The sequence below is a fragment of the Orbicella franksi genome, chromosome 3 (assembly GCF_964199315.1).
Source record: "Orbicella franksi chromosome 3, jaOrbFran1.1, whole genome shotgun sequence".
Taxonomy (NCBI): domain Eukaryota; kingdom Metazoa; phylum Cnidaria; class Anthozoa; order Scleractinia; family Merulinidae; genus Orbicella; species Orbicella franksi.
This window is the reverse complement of record NC_138147.1, coordinates 12,539,471-12,557,587: the sequence shown is the minus strand read 5'-3', so window position 1 is coordinate 12,557,587 and position 18,117 is coordinate 12,539,471. Positions and strand designations below refer to the sequence as shown.

At 39.4% G+C, this 18,117-nt stretch overlaps 1 protein-coding gene across 2 annotated transcripts; it reads left to right on the top strand.

Moving 5' to 3' along the window:
- LOC145481298 (astacin-like metalloprotease toxin 1) lies at positions 1-18,102 on the top strand. Of its 2 annotated transcripts, none has more exons than XM_081459760.1 (8): positions 1-2,507; positions 10,558-10,599; positions 11,574-11,717; positions 11,835-11,964; positions 12,260-12,441; positions 13,094-13,312; positions 14,658-14,780; positions 15,878-18,102. In XM_081459760.1, the coding sequence occupies exons 1-8, from the start codon at positions 2,495-2,497 to the stop codon at positions 15,925-15,927; spliced, it is 903 nt and encodes a 300-aa protein (XP_081315886.1). In that variant the 5' UTR covers positions 1-2,494; the 3' UTR covers positions 15,928-18,102. The 2 variants fall into 2 exon arrangements, with proteins under 2 accessions (XP_081315886.1, XP_081315885.1); XM_081459759.1 differs by lacking the exon at positions 1-2,507 and adding an exon at positions 5,480-5,795.
- Positions 18,103-18,117: the final 15 nt, after the last annotated feature.

Here is an 18,117-nt window from a genome sequence, read left to right as displayed (position 1 = left end):
TCGAGAATCCCAGTACATTATTGTATCTGATGGATAGTGTCAGGCTGGGAAAAATAAACATAAAAGGAACGTACACAAAAAGGTCTACATATCAAAACACTAAAACCATTGAAATCACACATGAATAATTTTATATGTGCGAATTTAGATATATGAGTAAGGCGGATGGAGAGGAAGTTTGCTTTCAAATAAATATAAACAAAAAGGAAAAACATCCCGCGTCTCGATTCAGCAGCGAGACAGCAATGCACAGTGCATGTGGATGCTGAAATCCAGTAGGAGCAGAACAATGAGATGTGAGGGAAAAAGGAAGGTACAAAATTATGCAAAACATATGATCAGAGCAAAGCATAGAGTAAAGTGCAAATTATTAACTGAGGAAACTAAATTGGGCGATTCAAAGAATACAAACTAAACGGACAAGAAACAGCAAAAGCCTGTGGTACCGTAAAAGCGGAGAGGCCATAAACAAAAGGGAAAACATACATAAATTTTACTGAAGAGCGAAAGCCTTTGCCCTAAACATCGGGAATGAGGACAGAACTGACGAAAGTAACACACAATTGGCCAGAAAATATAGTTTAAAAATATTTGATTAAACACTAACAATGAGGCAACATATAACAACATCATCCCGGGAGTGTTGAAAAGTATAGGAAATAAAGGAGGACATGGTGGCAACTAACAATGTATAAGAGCTAAACATCGGCTGCGGGGCAACAACTAAAACATGTCAAGTAAGGCTCCGTCTACACGTATCCGGATATTTTTGAATCCCCAACTTTTTCTTTCCGGATTCAAAGATTTTCCCGTCTACACGTAGCAAAAATATCCGGATTCGCTGCCGAATTCGCCGGATGCGTGTGGACGGAAGTCGTATCCGGAAAGAGAAAGTTAAGGATTCAAAAATATTTGGATACGTGTGGACGGGGCCTAAGAATGAATAAGACAAACCTAAATTAAACGCGTTCGGCCATGACGAAACAAGTAATACAACATGCATGCAGGAAAATATACGAACAAACATCGGCCATGAAGTAACAAATAATATAACATCTCACGTCTCAAAATATAAAACGAGGTAACACATAGTACAACGAACTAAACATCGGCCATGAGGCAACAATAACGAAACATTTCATGTCGTAAATATTTACAACCAAAACATCGTTTGCGAGGCAACAAATAATACAACAACCGTCTCATGGCAAAAAATACGCGAACTAAACATCGGCCATTTAACAAATAAAGAGGCCTCTTCTGTTGTAAAGCACGCAAGAAGCGGTAGAGCACGAAAGAAGTGTACGGGAAAACACGAGACGTTCGAGTGTTTTTCCCTTTTTCTTCAGTGCTCTACCGCTTTCTAAGTGCTTTAAAACAGAACAGAGCACAGTCGAGGCTTCTTTATTTGTTTTATGATATAGAATCCAATAATTTCCCTACGCATTCGGCTGAATTTTCAAACCAAACTTTATTTTCCAAACGAGTGAAAGTGGCGTCAGCCGTGCTCTGTTCTCTGATAAAGCACGCTAAAATAAACCAATCACAATCCTTGTTAGAATTGTTCAAATAATTTGATTGGCATACGAAGCGACAGCTGTCAATCACAAACTCGACTTCAGCTTAGCTTTCAGCTTCGAGTAGTATGAGCACAGGCGGCCCAGGCGTTGAATACGATTAATACGTGACATTATTCTGTTGGCAATTGCGTTACAATTTTAGCCGTTTATAAGATAACGTATGAGAATGCTTCGAAAATTACTCTAAATGCTACGTGCAGAAAGCAATTTGAATAAAATGGCTTACTTTGTGTTTGCATTGCGTTATTTTGATGTCTCTGGGTTCGTGGAGGTGGTTTAGAGCCATTTAGGCGAGTTTTACTTTCTGGCGGTTTGCTTCCCCTAAAAAGAAACGAAAGGCGGGCGACCCACTGGCCCGACGGTACGCACTCAAAGCTCCGTAAATTCCACAAAAATGGTCTAATCTCGTCAAAATTGCCTCATGGCAGCCGTCGATAACTCTTCTTACCATTCGCTTTCTCCCAAGGTTCCAAAGTTTATCTTAATCGCCCGAGAATCGCTGGTTTTCCAGCTCTTGCTTTCCATTTCTGCTCCGTCTCGATCCGTAACCGATTATCTTGGGCACAGGATTTGAATTTTTAGCTTAACGACCACGCCATCGTGACAAAGTCGCCTCCAACCGTCGAGAGGCACGGGGCATTTTTTGATCATGCAAATTGCACCGTGCCGCAGTGTTAACTGAAATTAGCCCCTAAAAGCACTGTTAACTGCAAAAATACAAGAAGCAAACAATGCTCAGCTGAATTTAGCGCCTAAAAGCACTGTTAACTGCAGCGAGAGATGGCAACGAGTAACTGATTAGACCATTTTTGTGGAATTTACGGAGCTTTGAGTGCGTGCCGTCGGGCCAGTGGGTCGCCCGCCTAAATGGCTCTAAACCACCTCCAGGAACCCAGAGACATCAAAATAACGCAATGCAAACACAAGGTAAGCCATTTTACTCAAATTGTTTTCTACACGTGGCATTTAGAGTAATTTTCGAAGCATTCTCATACGTTGTCTTATAAACGGTTAAAATTGTAACGCAATCGCCAACAGAATAATGTCACGTATTCAATCGTATTCAACGTCTGGGCGGCCTGTGGTATGAGCGGCTTTCGAGAGAAGAACGATGTTTAAAGTTCGCTTTTTAGTTAATTTTAAATAAGGATCTAAAGCTAGGTAAAGGTTTGTAGTCCAAAGGAATCCAGCCGTATTGTGGCCATGAAAACGTGCACTTTTCCAATGGAAATTACGAAACAAGGAGCTCAAAGCTTGCGGATGAAAAATGCGAAATGCTGAGTTGAATTTGAAAGGAGCTACAGTTATTTACGGATTGCAGCCGCTAGCAGCAAGATTGTCCGAAATAGGGTAAAAGTTAGAAAGATTAAACTGCTCCCACTGGTTCTACTCCGAGCACAGGAGAAATATCAGAGCAAGCTTTGAACTGACCACTCGTCGATGCGCTTCGCTGGGATGACCAGAGAACGAGCGTTACTGCACTTCATGTAAGTGTTGTTTGAGCAATTGAGTATTTTTACAAAAAAATATAGCTTCTCATCATAAACAGAGACAGCTCAATTATTGTTTTCTGTCGTTGCTTTACTTCTTAAGTATAATTTCTGCTTTCATAACAAATATAATGTTATTTTATCGAAGCACTGGTTAGGTTGAGAATTTGTTCATTTCGCTACGTGTTTTGTCGGCGGGAATCTGGCATAACTTGTTATTTTAGTACAGTTTTAACACTACTGTTGCTAACAATGGTCTCCGTGAGCCATATTTACTGCAGACGTAGAGCTCGTTTCCATTGCGTTTGTCTGAGTCACAGGGGATGTTTAATTTGGGTCAAATTTGTCAAAATTTCTAAGCAAAGATGTGACAGCCAGCTTACCGTCATCAACCCGTGCTCTGTCCTCTAGATCTGATAAAGCACGCTGTTTCGGCCAATCAGAGCGTGTGTCATGGAAACTTCATTATAAAAGACAACAAATGATGACATCTCGGACCAAAGTATTTACAAATTAAACTTCGGCGATGAGGCAACAAATAGTAAAAATCTCATAACGGAAAATATACCAACTAAACATCGGCCACGAGGCAACAAATAATAGAACATCTCATGCCGGAAAATACACGAACTAAACATCGGCCATGAGGCAACAAATAATAAAACATCTCATGTTGGAAAATATGCGAACTAAACATCGGCCACGAGGCAACAAGTAGTAAAACATCTCATGCCGGAAAGTATACGAACTAAACATCGGCCATGAGGAATCAACTAATAAAACACTCATGCCGGAAAATATACGAACTAAACATCGGCCATGAGAAAACAAATTATGGAACGTATTGTGCAAGGGAAATACGGGGAGGCAGAAGAAGAAAGTAACGATCAAAAATATAAAACTAGACCCAGGTAATGAGGAAAGCAAATAGAACAAAACAATATACAAAGCCGGGAAAGCAGGAGAAAAGCAAGTAAATGTGACAGTGCTATCAATATCCAAAAAGTTAAAGCGAGCACGCGGTAATGAAGACGGTGCAAAAAAAAACTGCCCAAAACTGGAATAAACTCGAAAACGAAAGAGACGATAAAACCCCGCTAAAACTAGACTAAACGTACAAAAATAGAATTGGGAAACCGTAGAATACCAAAACTACCAAAGGGGGCAGACCAACTAAATAAAATGCCATGAGCCGGTTTGCGGCCCACGGATAAACGCATACGGCAAGTACAAACATGAAAGTGAAAAGCGAAGTACAACAGAAAGGGCAAAAGTTACTTAGGCCCAGTTCAGACGCCGAACTTTTCATGAGCCGAACCAAATATATTGAATTAAGTACATGAAAAGTTCGGCGTCTGAATCAGTTAAGAACGGCTATTTGAATTTGGAACGGCCCAGCCGTTCTTCCCGCCTAGCTCAGCCGGGAATTTCGGCTTTGGAACGGCTTTGATTTAGACGTCGAACTTTTCATGAGCCGAACCTAATGCATAACTTATTATAACGTATTTTACAAGCAGTTTTTACTTTGCCTGAAAATCGCTGATATTTCGATGTGTTTTGGTTTAAACTAAATAAAGTTCGGCGAATTAAGTTCGACGTCTGAATCAACAGGTGTGCTTTTGATAATTTGGGTCGGTCCAAATTCGAATTAAGTTCGGCTCATGAAAAGTTCGGCGTCTGAACTGGGCCTTAGCTGTTTAGGGTTATCCTGTGCGAATACCTCGGTCGGAGCCATGTTTTGCTCGACATTCTCTTGAAGAGGTTTGCTTTTGGACTTTAAGACCGAATCAGGCATAACTGCTCGAGTCAGTATATCGAAATGATAATGAATGGATGTCGGCGATACCTCTTATACTCGCTTGGCTAAGACAGCTGTAAATAATTCTAGCTACTTGTACATTCGAGCAGGAAATGTCGTCAACCATCCTCGGGGACCCAGGGGCTGCTAGTTGGGACGATGCGATATTTTCAGGCGAAAGTTTCTTCCGCTCTTGAAGTAAACTTTCGCCTGAAAACATCGCTCACCCGAAAATATCGCATCGTCCCAACTAGCAGCCCCTGGGTCCCCGAGGATGGTCGTCAACAAGTTAGAAATCAAAATGTTTTGGCCATAATGAATCGGCTGACTTTAAGACGGAGACTTTGGGTCAACTCTATAACAATCATCTTAAAATATGTTTATTTTTTGTGATACCATGAAACGGTAGTTATTTCAGATTCATTATTTTCGCGCTCAGAACTCAACACAAACTAACTTTATTGTTCTTATCCACTAGTCTTTTGTGTCGAGAAACAATGTGAGGTATTCAAGCGCGACAGAGTAATAACAAAATCTTGGTTACGACACCTGAAGTTTAATTTAAAACCGGAAAAACTACTCACACATAAAAAAACTAGTTAAATGCCTTTGACTGGGCAAACCAAGTACCATTGCAATATTTTGACATCGTAGAGAACGTTTTTGTAGAAGGAATTTTTGGGCCAGCTGATTTGAAAGGGCAGGAAAAATTCTACTCTGAGGGCTATCCCATGAGGTCCAAAATCTATATCAGTCACTTGTGCAATATGCAGTATTGATATTTGTTCCGAAAGTAACCGATCGAACACAGCGAGTGGATTGTCGCGATGAGAACCAATTTTCTTCTCCTTCTCTTCTATTTTGCTGTTGTTCACTGCAGAATACGCTCAAAGACAGATCGTGTGGACCTCTTAATACAGGATATCGGTGGGTACTACAATACAAAAGCGTTGTCCTTTTTCTTTCTATTTATTTTCGTCCAAAGTTTAAAAAGTGCCGCTCTATTTATTGGTGTAGTTTCACATGCAGTCTTTGACTAATAGCGACAATTTTCTGATCTATTCTCGCTTGAATCTGTTGCCAAGTTCTTTGAGCTAAGATTCCTAGAAACTGTTCATCAGTAGCAACCACGGGAAACATTTTTTAGCGCAGTTTTCGAGGTTTCATGTTTTATTCCGTTTCAGTTCAGTCAGATATATATGCATAATTTGTTGACCAAAGGTCTGTGTATTGATGTTGGTCAGTAAGGTGAATTTTGGTGAGGTTTTCATTATATTTTCTCGCATGAACGCCAGACAAAATATATATCATACGGTTTATTCCCTTTAAGAAGAGACATCATTTTTTTTGCAATGTTTGCTTGAATAGATCGTATGTTTCGAGGATTCAAGTAAATACATATTCATGAAGGTTTTATATTTTTTCCTCATTTTTTGCTAATCAAGTACATTTGACCAAATGACGTATGACACGTATTGATCAGTACAAAACGAGTGTGTTGGTTGTTTCAGAATGTCCGTCTTGTCTAACAATCATGGACACTTTTTTGGCCCTTGACACGCAGGCATGACAACGTAGACTTTCACTTCCCAATTTTGCTCAATTTGATGAAAAGATTGCAGTAGACTGGTAATGACCATGTATGTAGCAAATTCCAGCTTTGATAACAGTAAAATAACTAGTCAAACACGATTCTAAAGTTTGGGATCAATGAGCCTAAACTGAAGTTCCGTTGAAGCGGCGCGGGAACGGAACTGACGGTACTGGAGATTCATATATCTGCCGTGACGGAAATGTTAGTGAAGAAAGACATGCAAAACTACCGGAGAGTAACAAAAACACCAACAGCACATAACTGTAGTCGCTCTTCTTCTGGATTTCAGTTTCTCGTTTACTTTGTCGCAAGAATCTCTGTCTCCGTGCGTTCAGTTGTCAAAGGAACCAAAAGCACCTCTGACCAAGGACAATAACAAATATTGTACATGTATTAAAAGTAACTACAATTAACAAAATCTCTTTCGAAATATCGTATTAGTATTGCATTGCTCTGTCGAAGACATATCTTCAAGAGAAGGCAAATCTTCAAAAGCGGACTGTCAAAATTTATTAAAGAGTCAGGTTACATGCGAAAAGAAACGGGTTTGTTCATCGGTTGCGTGCACCGGCTGCACGGAATTTAATTCGGCTACAGGAGAATACACTAGCCCTCCAGCGGATCTCTGACTATTTTTAAGAACTGCAGCCGGTATAAAATAACAAGCGGAAATTTCTCTTTGTTAGCAGGCACTAAAAGCAGCTGTGATGACTTCGCGGTCGGCTTACAGTCCTGATTGCGCTGTTATCTACTCATACTATCTAGGAAACGACGGATTCGCAACATTTTCTTTACCCTTTCGAAACTGTCTCGAGGACATTTTGATCTTTAATAGCCTCTGTACATGTACCTGATCTTAGTAATTATTTCAACTGTGACGTATGCAAGCAATTCCATTTTCTTTTGATGCAAGTTATTTTGTCTTTTCACATCGGTAGTGACACATAAATTGAAATTTTTCTTACACAGGTGCACAGGTGCGCCTAGAACTAATCATAGAGTGTTGTTTTTCAAGGCAATATTACAGCCCCGCACTTAAGATTAATGTTGATCTCCTTCAGTTTCATTTTGCGAGCTTTTCGTCAGACGAAACGAAGTATTTTGCATAAGTCGTATATTCTAGCTTGGGGACCAAAACTAGCAACTTCCCTCGTTAAGGCACAGTTGGGGCTAGACTTACAACCAAAAGGCCAGTGAAGTATTGGTGGAAAGGACTTTTAGAAAGTCTATGTTAGCGCAAGCTCATAAGTAAGAGTAAATCGTTATAGCTAACATAAGTTATAAGGATTGGTTTAGGAATTCTAGCGATCGCTGTTTAAAAGCTGAAAATAGTAGTGAAATATAGCAAAATTCCTTAATTTTTCTTTTTGTTTGTTCCGCGTGTTTTCTTTTTGGCCGTTTCATAGCGGTTCCAGCGAGTTTCAGTTTTGGGATTGCTCGCTCACTACAGTATGTATAATTATAGAGAACAATTTTAACGCATCTATCGAAAAGATAGCGGGGGCCGTTTTAAGATTGTTAAAAGTGTGGCATGGGCCTTAATGCTGATACAATCTAAGTTATTCCTCATATTTTTATTTATGAGCCTCTCAAATTTTCAAGATATGCCTCAGCCAACATAAGCATCCCGCAATGCAATGCTAATGCGATATTTCACAAGAGATTCTTGTCAACTATTGCCATTTTCAGTACATGCACAATTAAAGCTGTTTGCCCTTGGGCTTGCCCTTGGTTCCTGATAGATCCGAAAGAGATGCAAACACCCTGCGAAATATTATTTACAAGATTCAGTTCCAGTGTCACGTAAAGCTAAGTGGACAAACTTTGCCAGAGCAACTGTGCAATTCCTGTTCACAGCTTATGTGATGTCAATGCAGAGTAACCGGTCACCTCGCCACCAGGGAATTTCGCCTCCAAAGAACTCGTCTCCAAGCGAAGTCACCTCGCCACCAAACACCAACAAAAAGATAAACCAGTCGAGTAAAGTAGTCGAGGTGAATTAGCTGGCGAATCGGTTTGCCGCGCTCTCGTTTTGTTACTTTCTTGTTATGATTGTGCAGTGGTCTTTTGCATCACTGAAATGGACAACGCATTGCCTTCTTAGCTTTTTTTTTCCGAGTCGCATATATAGGTTATTCCTCGTTCTTTCATCCACTGCCTTGTTAGATTATTGGTGGCGAGGGGACTTCGCTTGGTGGCGAGCTTGTTGGTGACGAGACTCCCTGGTGGCGAGATGACCGGTAGCCCAATGCGGATCAGCTCCAACTGGAACTTTTGAAGATCGTCCTAAGCCCTCTCTTTAAACGAACTAAAATCTTTCAAAACTGTGGCAAGCCTGGCGTCCTAACAAACAAAATCGAACTTAAAAGGTCGACAAAGAGCTACAAAGGGTGAAGTTTTGAGGTTTGTGATAGGTAGAATTCAAGTCCCAACGTGGTTTATTTTGCTTTCCTTTATCCAGGGACAGTGCTATAGGCGAGTCTTTGACGTCATTGTCAGTTACATTTTTCCTCATTAACATACGACTTTGCGCATACAAGGCATCATGCTAGATACCATTTTACGAGAAAAACTTAAAGAGCTTGTGAAACTTAGTAAGTGGTAGAATTTTTGGCTCTTTTGGTGTAATATTCGAGGAGAAATTGGCTTTCAAAAACATCAAAATTTCTGTGTGGCAAAAACGCTAATGAGCTCATACATTCTATGTATAATTTTAAGCTTTTAAACCCTCGTCGCACAAAAAGTATTCAGTACGTCGCGCTCAAATTCCTTGGGAGAGTTAATCGTGCTGTGCCCTTTCAATATTCAGTATTAATCTCTTTGTAGCCCCATCAGAAACTGCATCGCTTATGGTAATGAGGCAAATATTGTAAACAAAGATTCTCCTATAGCTTTTCGCTTAATTAACACGTAAATAACATAAACTGGAAGAACCAATGTTTTTGTTGTTAAATTCATCTCAAAATAAAGGGCAACACGGAAAAACAAAAGAGGGACATATGACCAACGTAAACATAGCCAAGTCGTAAATACGATGGTCATGTAAGCCCTAAAGGAGTCGCTCATTTAAAAAGTCTCGATAATATGTTGTTTTCTACACTGACAGCTGGGCACTCAAGAAAACAAGCCAGCTAGACAGGAATGCAATGTCTAATGCTCTATAGGACAATTTGCCATGTAGCACTAGATCTATTAAATAATCTTACCTGTACACCCGTGAAACCTGAAGAATATAAATCGCAATTGCCACTCTTGTCCTGTCTACTTCAATACAAATATGACAGAATTCATAGCTTCTAGTAATACTAATTTTTGGATAGATCTAAGATCTCGGAAGTGATCTAAAGATAAACATACGCGCATTTTTTTTTTGAAGGTTATATAGGCTATATGTCCTTTATACCGCAAATAAGGCTAAAAGTTGTCCCTCTTTTGGGAAATGTCGATGTCAGAATAACAATTTCAATATATTAAAATTCAAACTTGGCTCCGACGCTAATAGAGAAAAAAAAAAAAAAAAAAAAAAGAAATCAAGTCGAGGTTAAAGTGATGAATAAAAGGTTTCTTTTGTTTCATTTCCCTGAGTCTCGGAGCCAAGTTAGAATTCTAAGATATCGGAATCGGTCTATTCCTTCAACGTTCTAGCTCGGTCTATAATCTCAGAAAAAAAGATGATGAATTGTTTAATATATAATGTGTTTTATAATCCATCAAATATTTTCGCTCGCGCGCGATTGGCTTAAACACGTCACGTGACTAAGTATTCCCCAGCTAAAACTGGCAATATCCGAGTGACATTCCCCAATTTTGAAAACTGCGCGTGTTAAGAAAAATATTTAAAGGATAATAAACACAATAGCCTCCATTTTGCGCGACGATATACTCGGACATTTGTCCTTGGACATTATCTGTTTCTCAAAGCTCACAGTTTTCCTCGAGCTACGCTCTCGGAGAACTGTTCGCTTCTCGGAGCAGACAATGTCCGCGGACAAATGTGCGAGCATATTTCCTGTTCCGCGCCAAATGGAGGCTATTGTTTACAAGTTTTCCAGTTACGTGTCCTGGATTAACTCTACGATATTTTAATAATTGCAGTTGAAAATGATGTTGATAAAACAAGATCAGAGGAGACCACTGGTAAGACAAACTGAGCCAGCTCAATGGGCCATTTTAGTCTTCGTGCAAAACCTTTCATATGAAAATGAGATAAATTGACATGAAAATGAACCTGTAGGACGAACACATTTCCATATGAATAGTTTCGCTCGGAGACTTGTTTTGACACAGAGGCAAAAGGCATCTCGGAAATGGCCTATTGATTAAGATGCCAGTTTTCGTCCACCGATAACTTAGCGTGTCTGAGCCTTAAAATGTTTTCCTGTGCCTTGTGAACATCAAGGAGCTTAAAGTTACAAAAGGGACACATCTTTCCAAGTTATCTGCTAGCACTGCGATATTGATTGTATTTTTTTTATGATATGCGCTGTGCCATTTCTTAGTGGGTGACACCAAGGCACAACTTTTTGACCTGTATTTGATTTGGTTACTTATCGGGAAATAGGTCGCCGAAAACAGGTTGACAAATAACAGATAGACCAGCTACACCCGTAGACAAAATCGTTTTACTGCGTGCCTCAAAGGGAGGCAAAATAGGAAAACAAAATGATTAAGGCCTGGGGAACAAGGAGCACGTCTGTTGGTAAAGGGCTTTGAAATGGGAACATAACAGGAAGCAATGTTTCCAACTAAACACCAGACAATGCGACCTAATATAGGCACTAAAGGTTTATTTTACTCTTTCCACTTTCTTTGAGTAAAACGGACACTGTTTCGATAAAATCACAATCATTAGTTCTCGGTTATTTCGCGTTGCCTCGCAGAAAACGGAAAGGAATAGTCAACTATGCAGGACAGATCCCCTTTAATTTCTCTCACGTGATTCTTATGGGCTTTGAACTTATAACACGAATTTCGTTTAGCAAGACCTTATTTTCTTCACGGAGCAGACTGTATTCATGTTATTACATTATCTTTTCAATATGACTTAAACAGGCTTTATTCACACGTTGTATTATCAGGCTGAAAAATTTCCATTGTGTTCACTCTTTTAGGTCTATTTGAAGGGGACATTGTCATCGATAAAGACACGGAACGATATCTTACTGGTGGAGAGATCACATCACGTGACGCTGTCGTCAGCCCGGTTCTATATTGGCCGAAAGGGATAGTTTACTACACGTTTGACGAGGCTTTAGGTGTGTTATTAACGGTAGAGATGGTATCGCAATTCCCCATGCAGTTTTCCAATCGAAACCCAATCAGTGGAGGCTCTACTTAGTTGATTATTAACTATGTTATGTTTTCTCCTTTAGCGCCTTTTACCGTTGATCTTATCAAACAAGGAATTCGCCATCTGAAGGAAAGGACATGCTTGAAGTTTGTCGAACTTCCGAAAAAAGACACACAGCATAAAAGTTATGTGAGGTTCTTCAGCGGAGATGGGTAGGTTCATATTCAACAATGCAATAAATTTAATGAATTTTAAGGTTCTTTATAATTATTATTTCTTACTGGTAAACCGAGTAAGATGACGACAGACGGTGAATAAGAAATTTATTACATTTTTATCACGTTTTCTTCACCTAATAAGCATGTCTTCATAACTCCGGTCCCGACTTTAAGCCAATCACAGCTCGCATTGTATCTTAACAAGCTACAGCTGTACAACAATAAATTGTTATTAACGGCTGTATTTCAAACGCAAACTGATAATTGTTATTGTTGTCACAATTACAAGGTGTTACTCCAGGATTGGCAGGGATCCCGGTGATATCGAGCAGAATATTTCCATCGGCATTGGGTGCGAGAGGATTGGGACGGTCGTACACGAGATCATGCACGCTTTGGGATTTTTCCACGAACACACCAGGCCGGACCGCGACAAATACATCAACATAGATTGGAAAAATATTGAACAGGGTGAGACTGGTCGAAAAGTTTTTTAACAGATTATCACTGAGGTTTTGTAGCGTTTAGATTGATAAAGTGTAAGGATAAAATTAGGTATAAAATAGGATACAGCGTTTGGAGTATCATTTATGAAAGTAAGATGCATTAATCTGTCATGGCAGAACATTGTTATATAATCCGACATAGTTTAAGGTGATTGGAGAATTTGCCTTTAGAACAGTCAACTTACAATGTAAGCTGTCGACGTCAACTTGATAATCAAGCTTATTTCTGTATTAAATTACTCACTTACTCACCTGGAGAAGTGCGCAGATGGTCTAAGAATGCACCTTGAGGAGACTTGAACAACTTACCTACCTTCTCACTTCCTGCTGATATAAATAACAGTGGTTTCTTGGGGCTAGTCCAGACGGTATGGTTTTGCGCACGAGAGTCACGAGTAGGACCATGTTTACGACTCGAGGCACGCTTTTGTGGCCATCGTCGTAAAAAAGGCTAGCTGGTCATCATGCAGTGAGGCAGGGTGAGAGTATGCAGATGTATTGAGAAATCTAAACCAATAGTCACAGCAGATGTTGACACTAAATAATTACATAAATCTGCTCGCCAAACCATTCCAATGTGAAATTGATGGTAGATTAATCTGGTTTTCCATTCGTAGAACATGCTCGCAATTTCCAAAAGTACCCGCGAGATCTGGGCTCTAGCTTTGGCAAGCCATATGACTATCAAAGTGTGATGCATTACAGCAAGTTTGCGTTCAGCAAAGATAGGAACATTCCCACAATAGTGCCAACGGATGAAAAAGCCACTATTGGCCAGAGACTGGGCCTGAGTTACTATGACAGAGAGGAAATCAATAAATTGTATAACTGTCAAGGTGAGAAAGAAGGCAAAACAAAACAAAACAAAACAAAACAAAACAAAACAAAACAAAACAAAACAAAACAAAAAAATCAAATAACTTTGTAACGAAATAATGCTTAGGAATAACGGTTTCAAAAAGTAAATTTACTATATTGCCTTATAACATAGCGCGCGCGCTAGTCCTACCTAATTCCTATTGAGCCATCATGAACGAAATCTCTTTATATAATAATCAAGTGAAGGTGCGCGCTCTGATTGGTCAATATGGTTTATTGTTCCAGTAAACTCATGAAAATTTCGCGTGTCTTCTGGATTATTATACAAAAGCAATAGGCCACAAGTTTCTATGGCTTAGTGGCATGATAAACCACTTGGGATGTTGGAAGAACACTCGAAGAATTCGTAAATCACTCGCCTGCGGCTCGTGAATTACGAATTCTTCTCGTGTTCTTCCAACACCCCAAGTGGTTTATCAGCCTATAAACCATAAAAACTTGTGGTCTATTGCTTAAATATACGCACGGCCATGCGTATATAACATGACGTGTGCAGTTTAAATTTTACTTCCGGCTGGGTCAGAAACCGCGAGGGGTTAGGACCTGAGACTAGTCAGGCTGTGACATCAAAACAAGAACGTAGGTCTACATATCTTTCGTAAATGTTTACAAATTTGAACCAAAATCGGAAGTACGCTTGATTGCCTAATTCATAGTAAGTTCCTGTAATGTTTTTCGTTTCTATGTGTTTGGTTCGAAAATAAGTAGACCTACGTTCTTGTTTTGACATCACAACCTGACTAGTTCCAGGTCTTAATCCCACCTTTTGCGACTGCCAAAACGTGGTAAAAAAAACGATATCCAATTTTTTTTTTTTTTTACCATTTCCACATCACGATCTCATGAAGATTTCATCAAGCAAATAAAAGTATCTGTCATATACACTTTAAGGTTGGGGCTGGCTATAATGCTCTAGATGTATAAGTCCTACTCAGCGAGAAGTTTAGTCACGTGTGTAACTGTTTGTGGCATTGGCCTTGATCTTTTTGATACAATGCACGTACTCGTATCTCTTTCTTTGATTCCTTCTTTCGTTTCTTCTCTCTTCCTGCCTTCCTTTTAATTTCTTGCTCCCTTCTATCCGTCCGTCCATCTGTCTATCTACATTGTATCTGTCTATTTGTCTGTCTGTCTGTCTGTTTTTGTCTGTCTGTCTTTCTGTCTGTCTGTCTATCTGTCTGTCTATAATTCTGCCTATCCGTCTGCACTTTTCTTCTCTGATCATCTGTTTCCTAGTGGAGCTTCTGTTTGGTATATTTTCCATTTTTCTTGGATTTTCTGATTTTTTTTCTTTTTTATCAGAGGATTGTGTTGACAAGATGAGCCCGTATAAGTGCATTCTTTTGCAAACACTTCAGATGTGTTCAAGTCCCAGAGTTCAAGCATTCATGATTGATGATTGCCCTAAAACGTGCAATTTTTGCGGTAAGAGATCCATTTTAATACTCGTTTACTCATTTTAAACGTTTGTGTAGGTGCAACACCTCTTAGGTTTCCCTCAATGAATATATTTGGATTTTGGTCCTTTCATTGCTCATTTATTTGAAGTTTAATCTTTATTCGATCTTCGAAACGTCGGTTCATCTACTCTTAAATATAATTTATATTGCATAAATTTGCATTTTAGAAGTTCAAATGGGGAACAGCTGCCAGCTGGGCTTGTAAATATTAATTTGAGCCTTGAAAATGCTCAGTTCACCGAACAATGGAGGCCATCTTTAGCCATGCTTCTTTAGAAAGGAGCGCTAGTTTAATATTATGCTTTCAGAACCCGAACTTAATTCATATTAAACTCAATCGACTTTGAGCCGTGTGCCATCTTTTCCTTAAACCCTGGTGAAAAATAGCAATTTCTAAAAATTCTAATCAACGATTAAATTCGAAAGGGATTGAACAGAATTTCTCACTCTCTGACGCGAGAAGAAATCAAGGACTGTTCACAGATGGTACAACCATTCGTGACCCACATACAGCGGTCATTTTGGTCGGCAACAAGAAGAACCACTTTTGGCTGCAGTCGATGTGAAAGCCCACCAATCAAGCAATTCCCCTTGAATCTGATTGGCTGACAATGAGTATTCTGCACACTTATATTTTAAAACAACAAAATTGGAAGCGGCCAAAGGGTTAGCTAAGTGAAAGTGATATAAAGCGCTTGGGGCTAAGTGAAAGTCATTAACGTAATCAGATTGTTCTGATTTTGATAGACTCACCTTTTTGATGCTTGCGTTCTTAGGGTGAAAAGAGTTTTGGTCGGCTTTGAACTTCTTAACAGGGCACTAGAATTCAGCACCAAGATTAATAATATTCCTCTAATTCTCTAAACAACTTATCAGTGTTATAAAATACAAAATAGAGGTGATGATAATAAATACAGAACTGAAATGGTAAATATATATATATATCCGAATTCTCCTTGATATGAAATGTTTCAATCATTAGCGAGAAATGACATCAACTTGCATGGTACTTAAATATGATTACTAAACCAGTTATTTTTTTTCCTTACTTTTCATCTTCAGCTCGAAGGGATAATGTGTCAGCTAAGGACTCAACATCAAGCAAGAGCTAACAAATAATGACTTGAAAGTAAAACTTGTACTTTTTGCACTCAATTAACTTGTTAATTACAAAACATGCTATTTTAGAGAATAAAGATCTATTTTTGCTACTTGGAGTGATTTTGGTACTACTTCTGCGAAATTTGGTTCCCTTCCGCAAAATTTCTGTGAGTTTTCGTCTCGAAAGGCGTCAGGTGTCTGCGAAATTTCGCGATAACAAAGAACAAAATTCGACGAATTTCGTTTGTATTACTTTTGCACAGTATTGTACGTTTGGACAGCACAGCCCGTACTGGGATGCAAATGCGGTGGATTGCATATGGAAATATATCAGTAAGGGAGCTAAGCAGGACTAGAAGTGCCATGCATGTTGTGACACTGCTTCTTTTCAGAAGTCGATCGCAACTAGGAACATGGGAAATGGGAAATGTCAAGGCAATCTAATAAGAATGCTAGTAACTAGTCTGCAATCCCTGGTATCTTAAAGTGCTACTGAAACGAAATTTTCCTACTCTCTTTTGTTAGTCCAATCTATAGTTTCAAAGGTGCTTAAAATAATGGTAAACTTTATTTCTGTCAAATCCTAACGGAAAGTGCTTTTTTTTAGCTGCCGAAATCGACTTTGAAGCAAAACTGTGTCCGGGCTCTGGAACCGAATTTAAGGACCTTGTGACGTCACTGGTTGTATTCACGCAGGAAGCGCTATAGATTCTTTCTTGTTTTCACCTGATTTATTGAAGTTTATTCTTCATATTGTAGATACCTGCTAGTTTTCTACCTTGTAATTTCTGTCCAGCGTTGACAGGAAATACACATCATAAACGTTGGAGGGCGCCAAAAGAGTGTAGATTCACCAAAATGAATGCTACAGATTAGAACAGCTCAGTATACTTTTCGAACATCTGGAGTACTCGACTGGAGACTTCGAAGACACGATATATCGTCGTCTGTGGCAACTTTTATACCACGTCCTGAAGCCTAAACACGATATATCGTCGTCTTTTTTCAACCTGGTTCTGAAATTTGGATTCTCGCGTTTATCTAAGGTCTATTAACAAGGTTCGAATATATCCTCGGCAACTTTACTGCATTAGAAACGGTAAGCGCATCAGCCATCCGCACAATCACGAAGTTATTAACGGTCCACAAGCTTTGAGTCGAGTACTTCTTTGCACACAGAGGGCATCTTTTTACGATAGTAATAAGTCAAAGTTGTTGTGGTAGACAAAGAGTATCTTTGAAAATTGTGATCCACAGCAGGGTTTGCTTTATCGCCGCATACGTATCATTGTAAACAAAGCGGGAATTTCGCTTTTCTTTTACACGCATCTCCCAATTGCAATATTTCACTGCCGATGGATTACTTTAAGTTCTTTAGCGCATACTTATGTCTCTCGTTTCCTGAAAACATACCTGTGGGGTCATGGCAGCTTAGCTAACCTTTATAGTTTTAAATTCGCTCCCTCCATATAAAAGAAGAGGGTTTCTTAAATTGTCGCTAGTGTGATAACTTGTAGGATGTAGCAGATACAACTGAACTAAAGGTCACTTTAGCACAATCTCGTCCGCGGTGAAGCTCACAAAGCGTCCGGTTTCCTCGAAGCGAAGCGACTCGAAAACTCGAACAGTTGTTGCTACGATTCGTACAGTAGCACTCCGGATAATATTTTCAAAAGCCGTTTTCTCTTGTTTTCATGTCTTTTTTACCTTATGAGTGTAGAGATTGTTGAACTGAGTGCTGGCCATTTGGCCAAGTATCCCGATCATTTTGCGATTTAAGAACTCGCACTTGTTTGCTTGCTTACATAAAATATCTTGGAAATATCCAATTAAATAGACTGAAAAGCCCCAGGATCGACTCTCCACCTCTTCATGTCTAAGGTTACTGTTATTATCTGTTTACAGCTCTGAGATGTCCTTAAGATGTTTTTGGGGGGCTTTGAACAGTATCCTCTTCTCCCATAATCATTCTAAATTTTCAGCGCGGCATTAGAGTAATACAACTAGTGACGTCACTAGACTGTTTTGGCCGGGCCAAGATGGCCGCCAATTTTGGGCTTAAACAGCCAACTTCGAACGGCTGAAAAAGCAGTTTTCGCTTACCGTATGCGAAAAAAAGTATGCAGTGTTTTCAAGTAACGTTGAAACTTTATTACTAAGCAAAAATCTCACATTCGAAAATTTTGTTTCAGTAGCCCCTT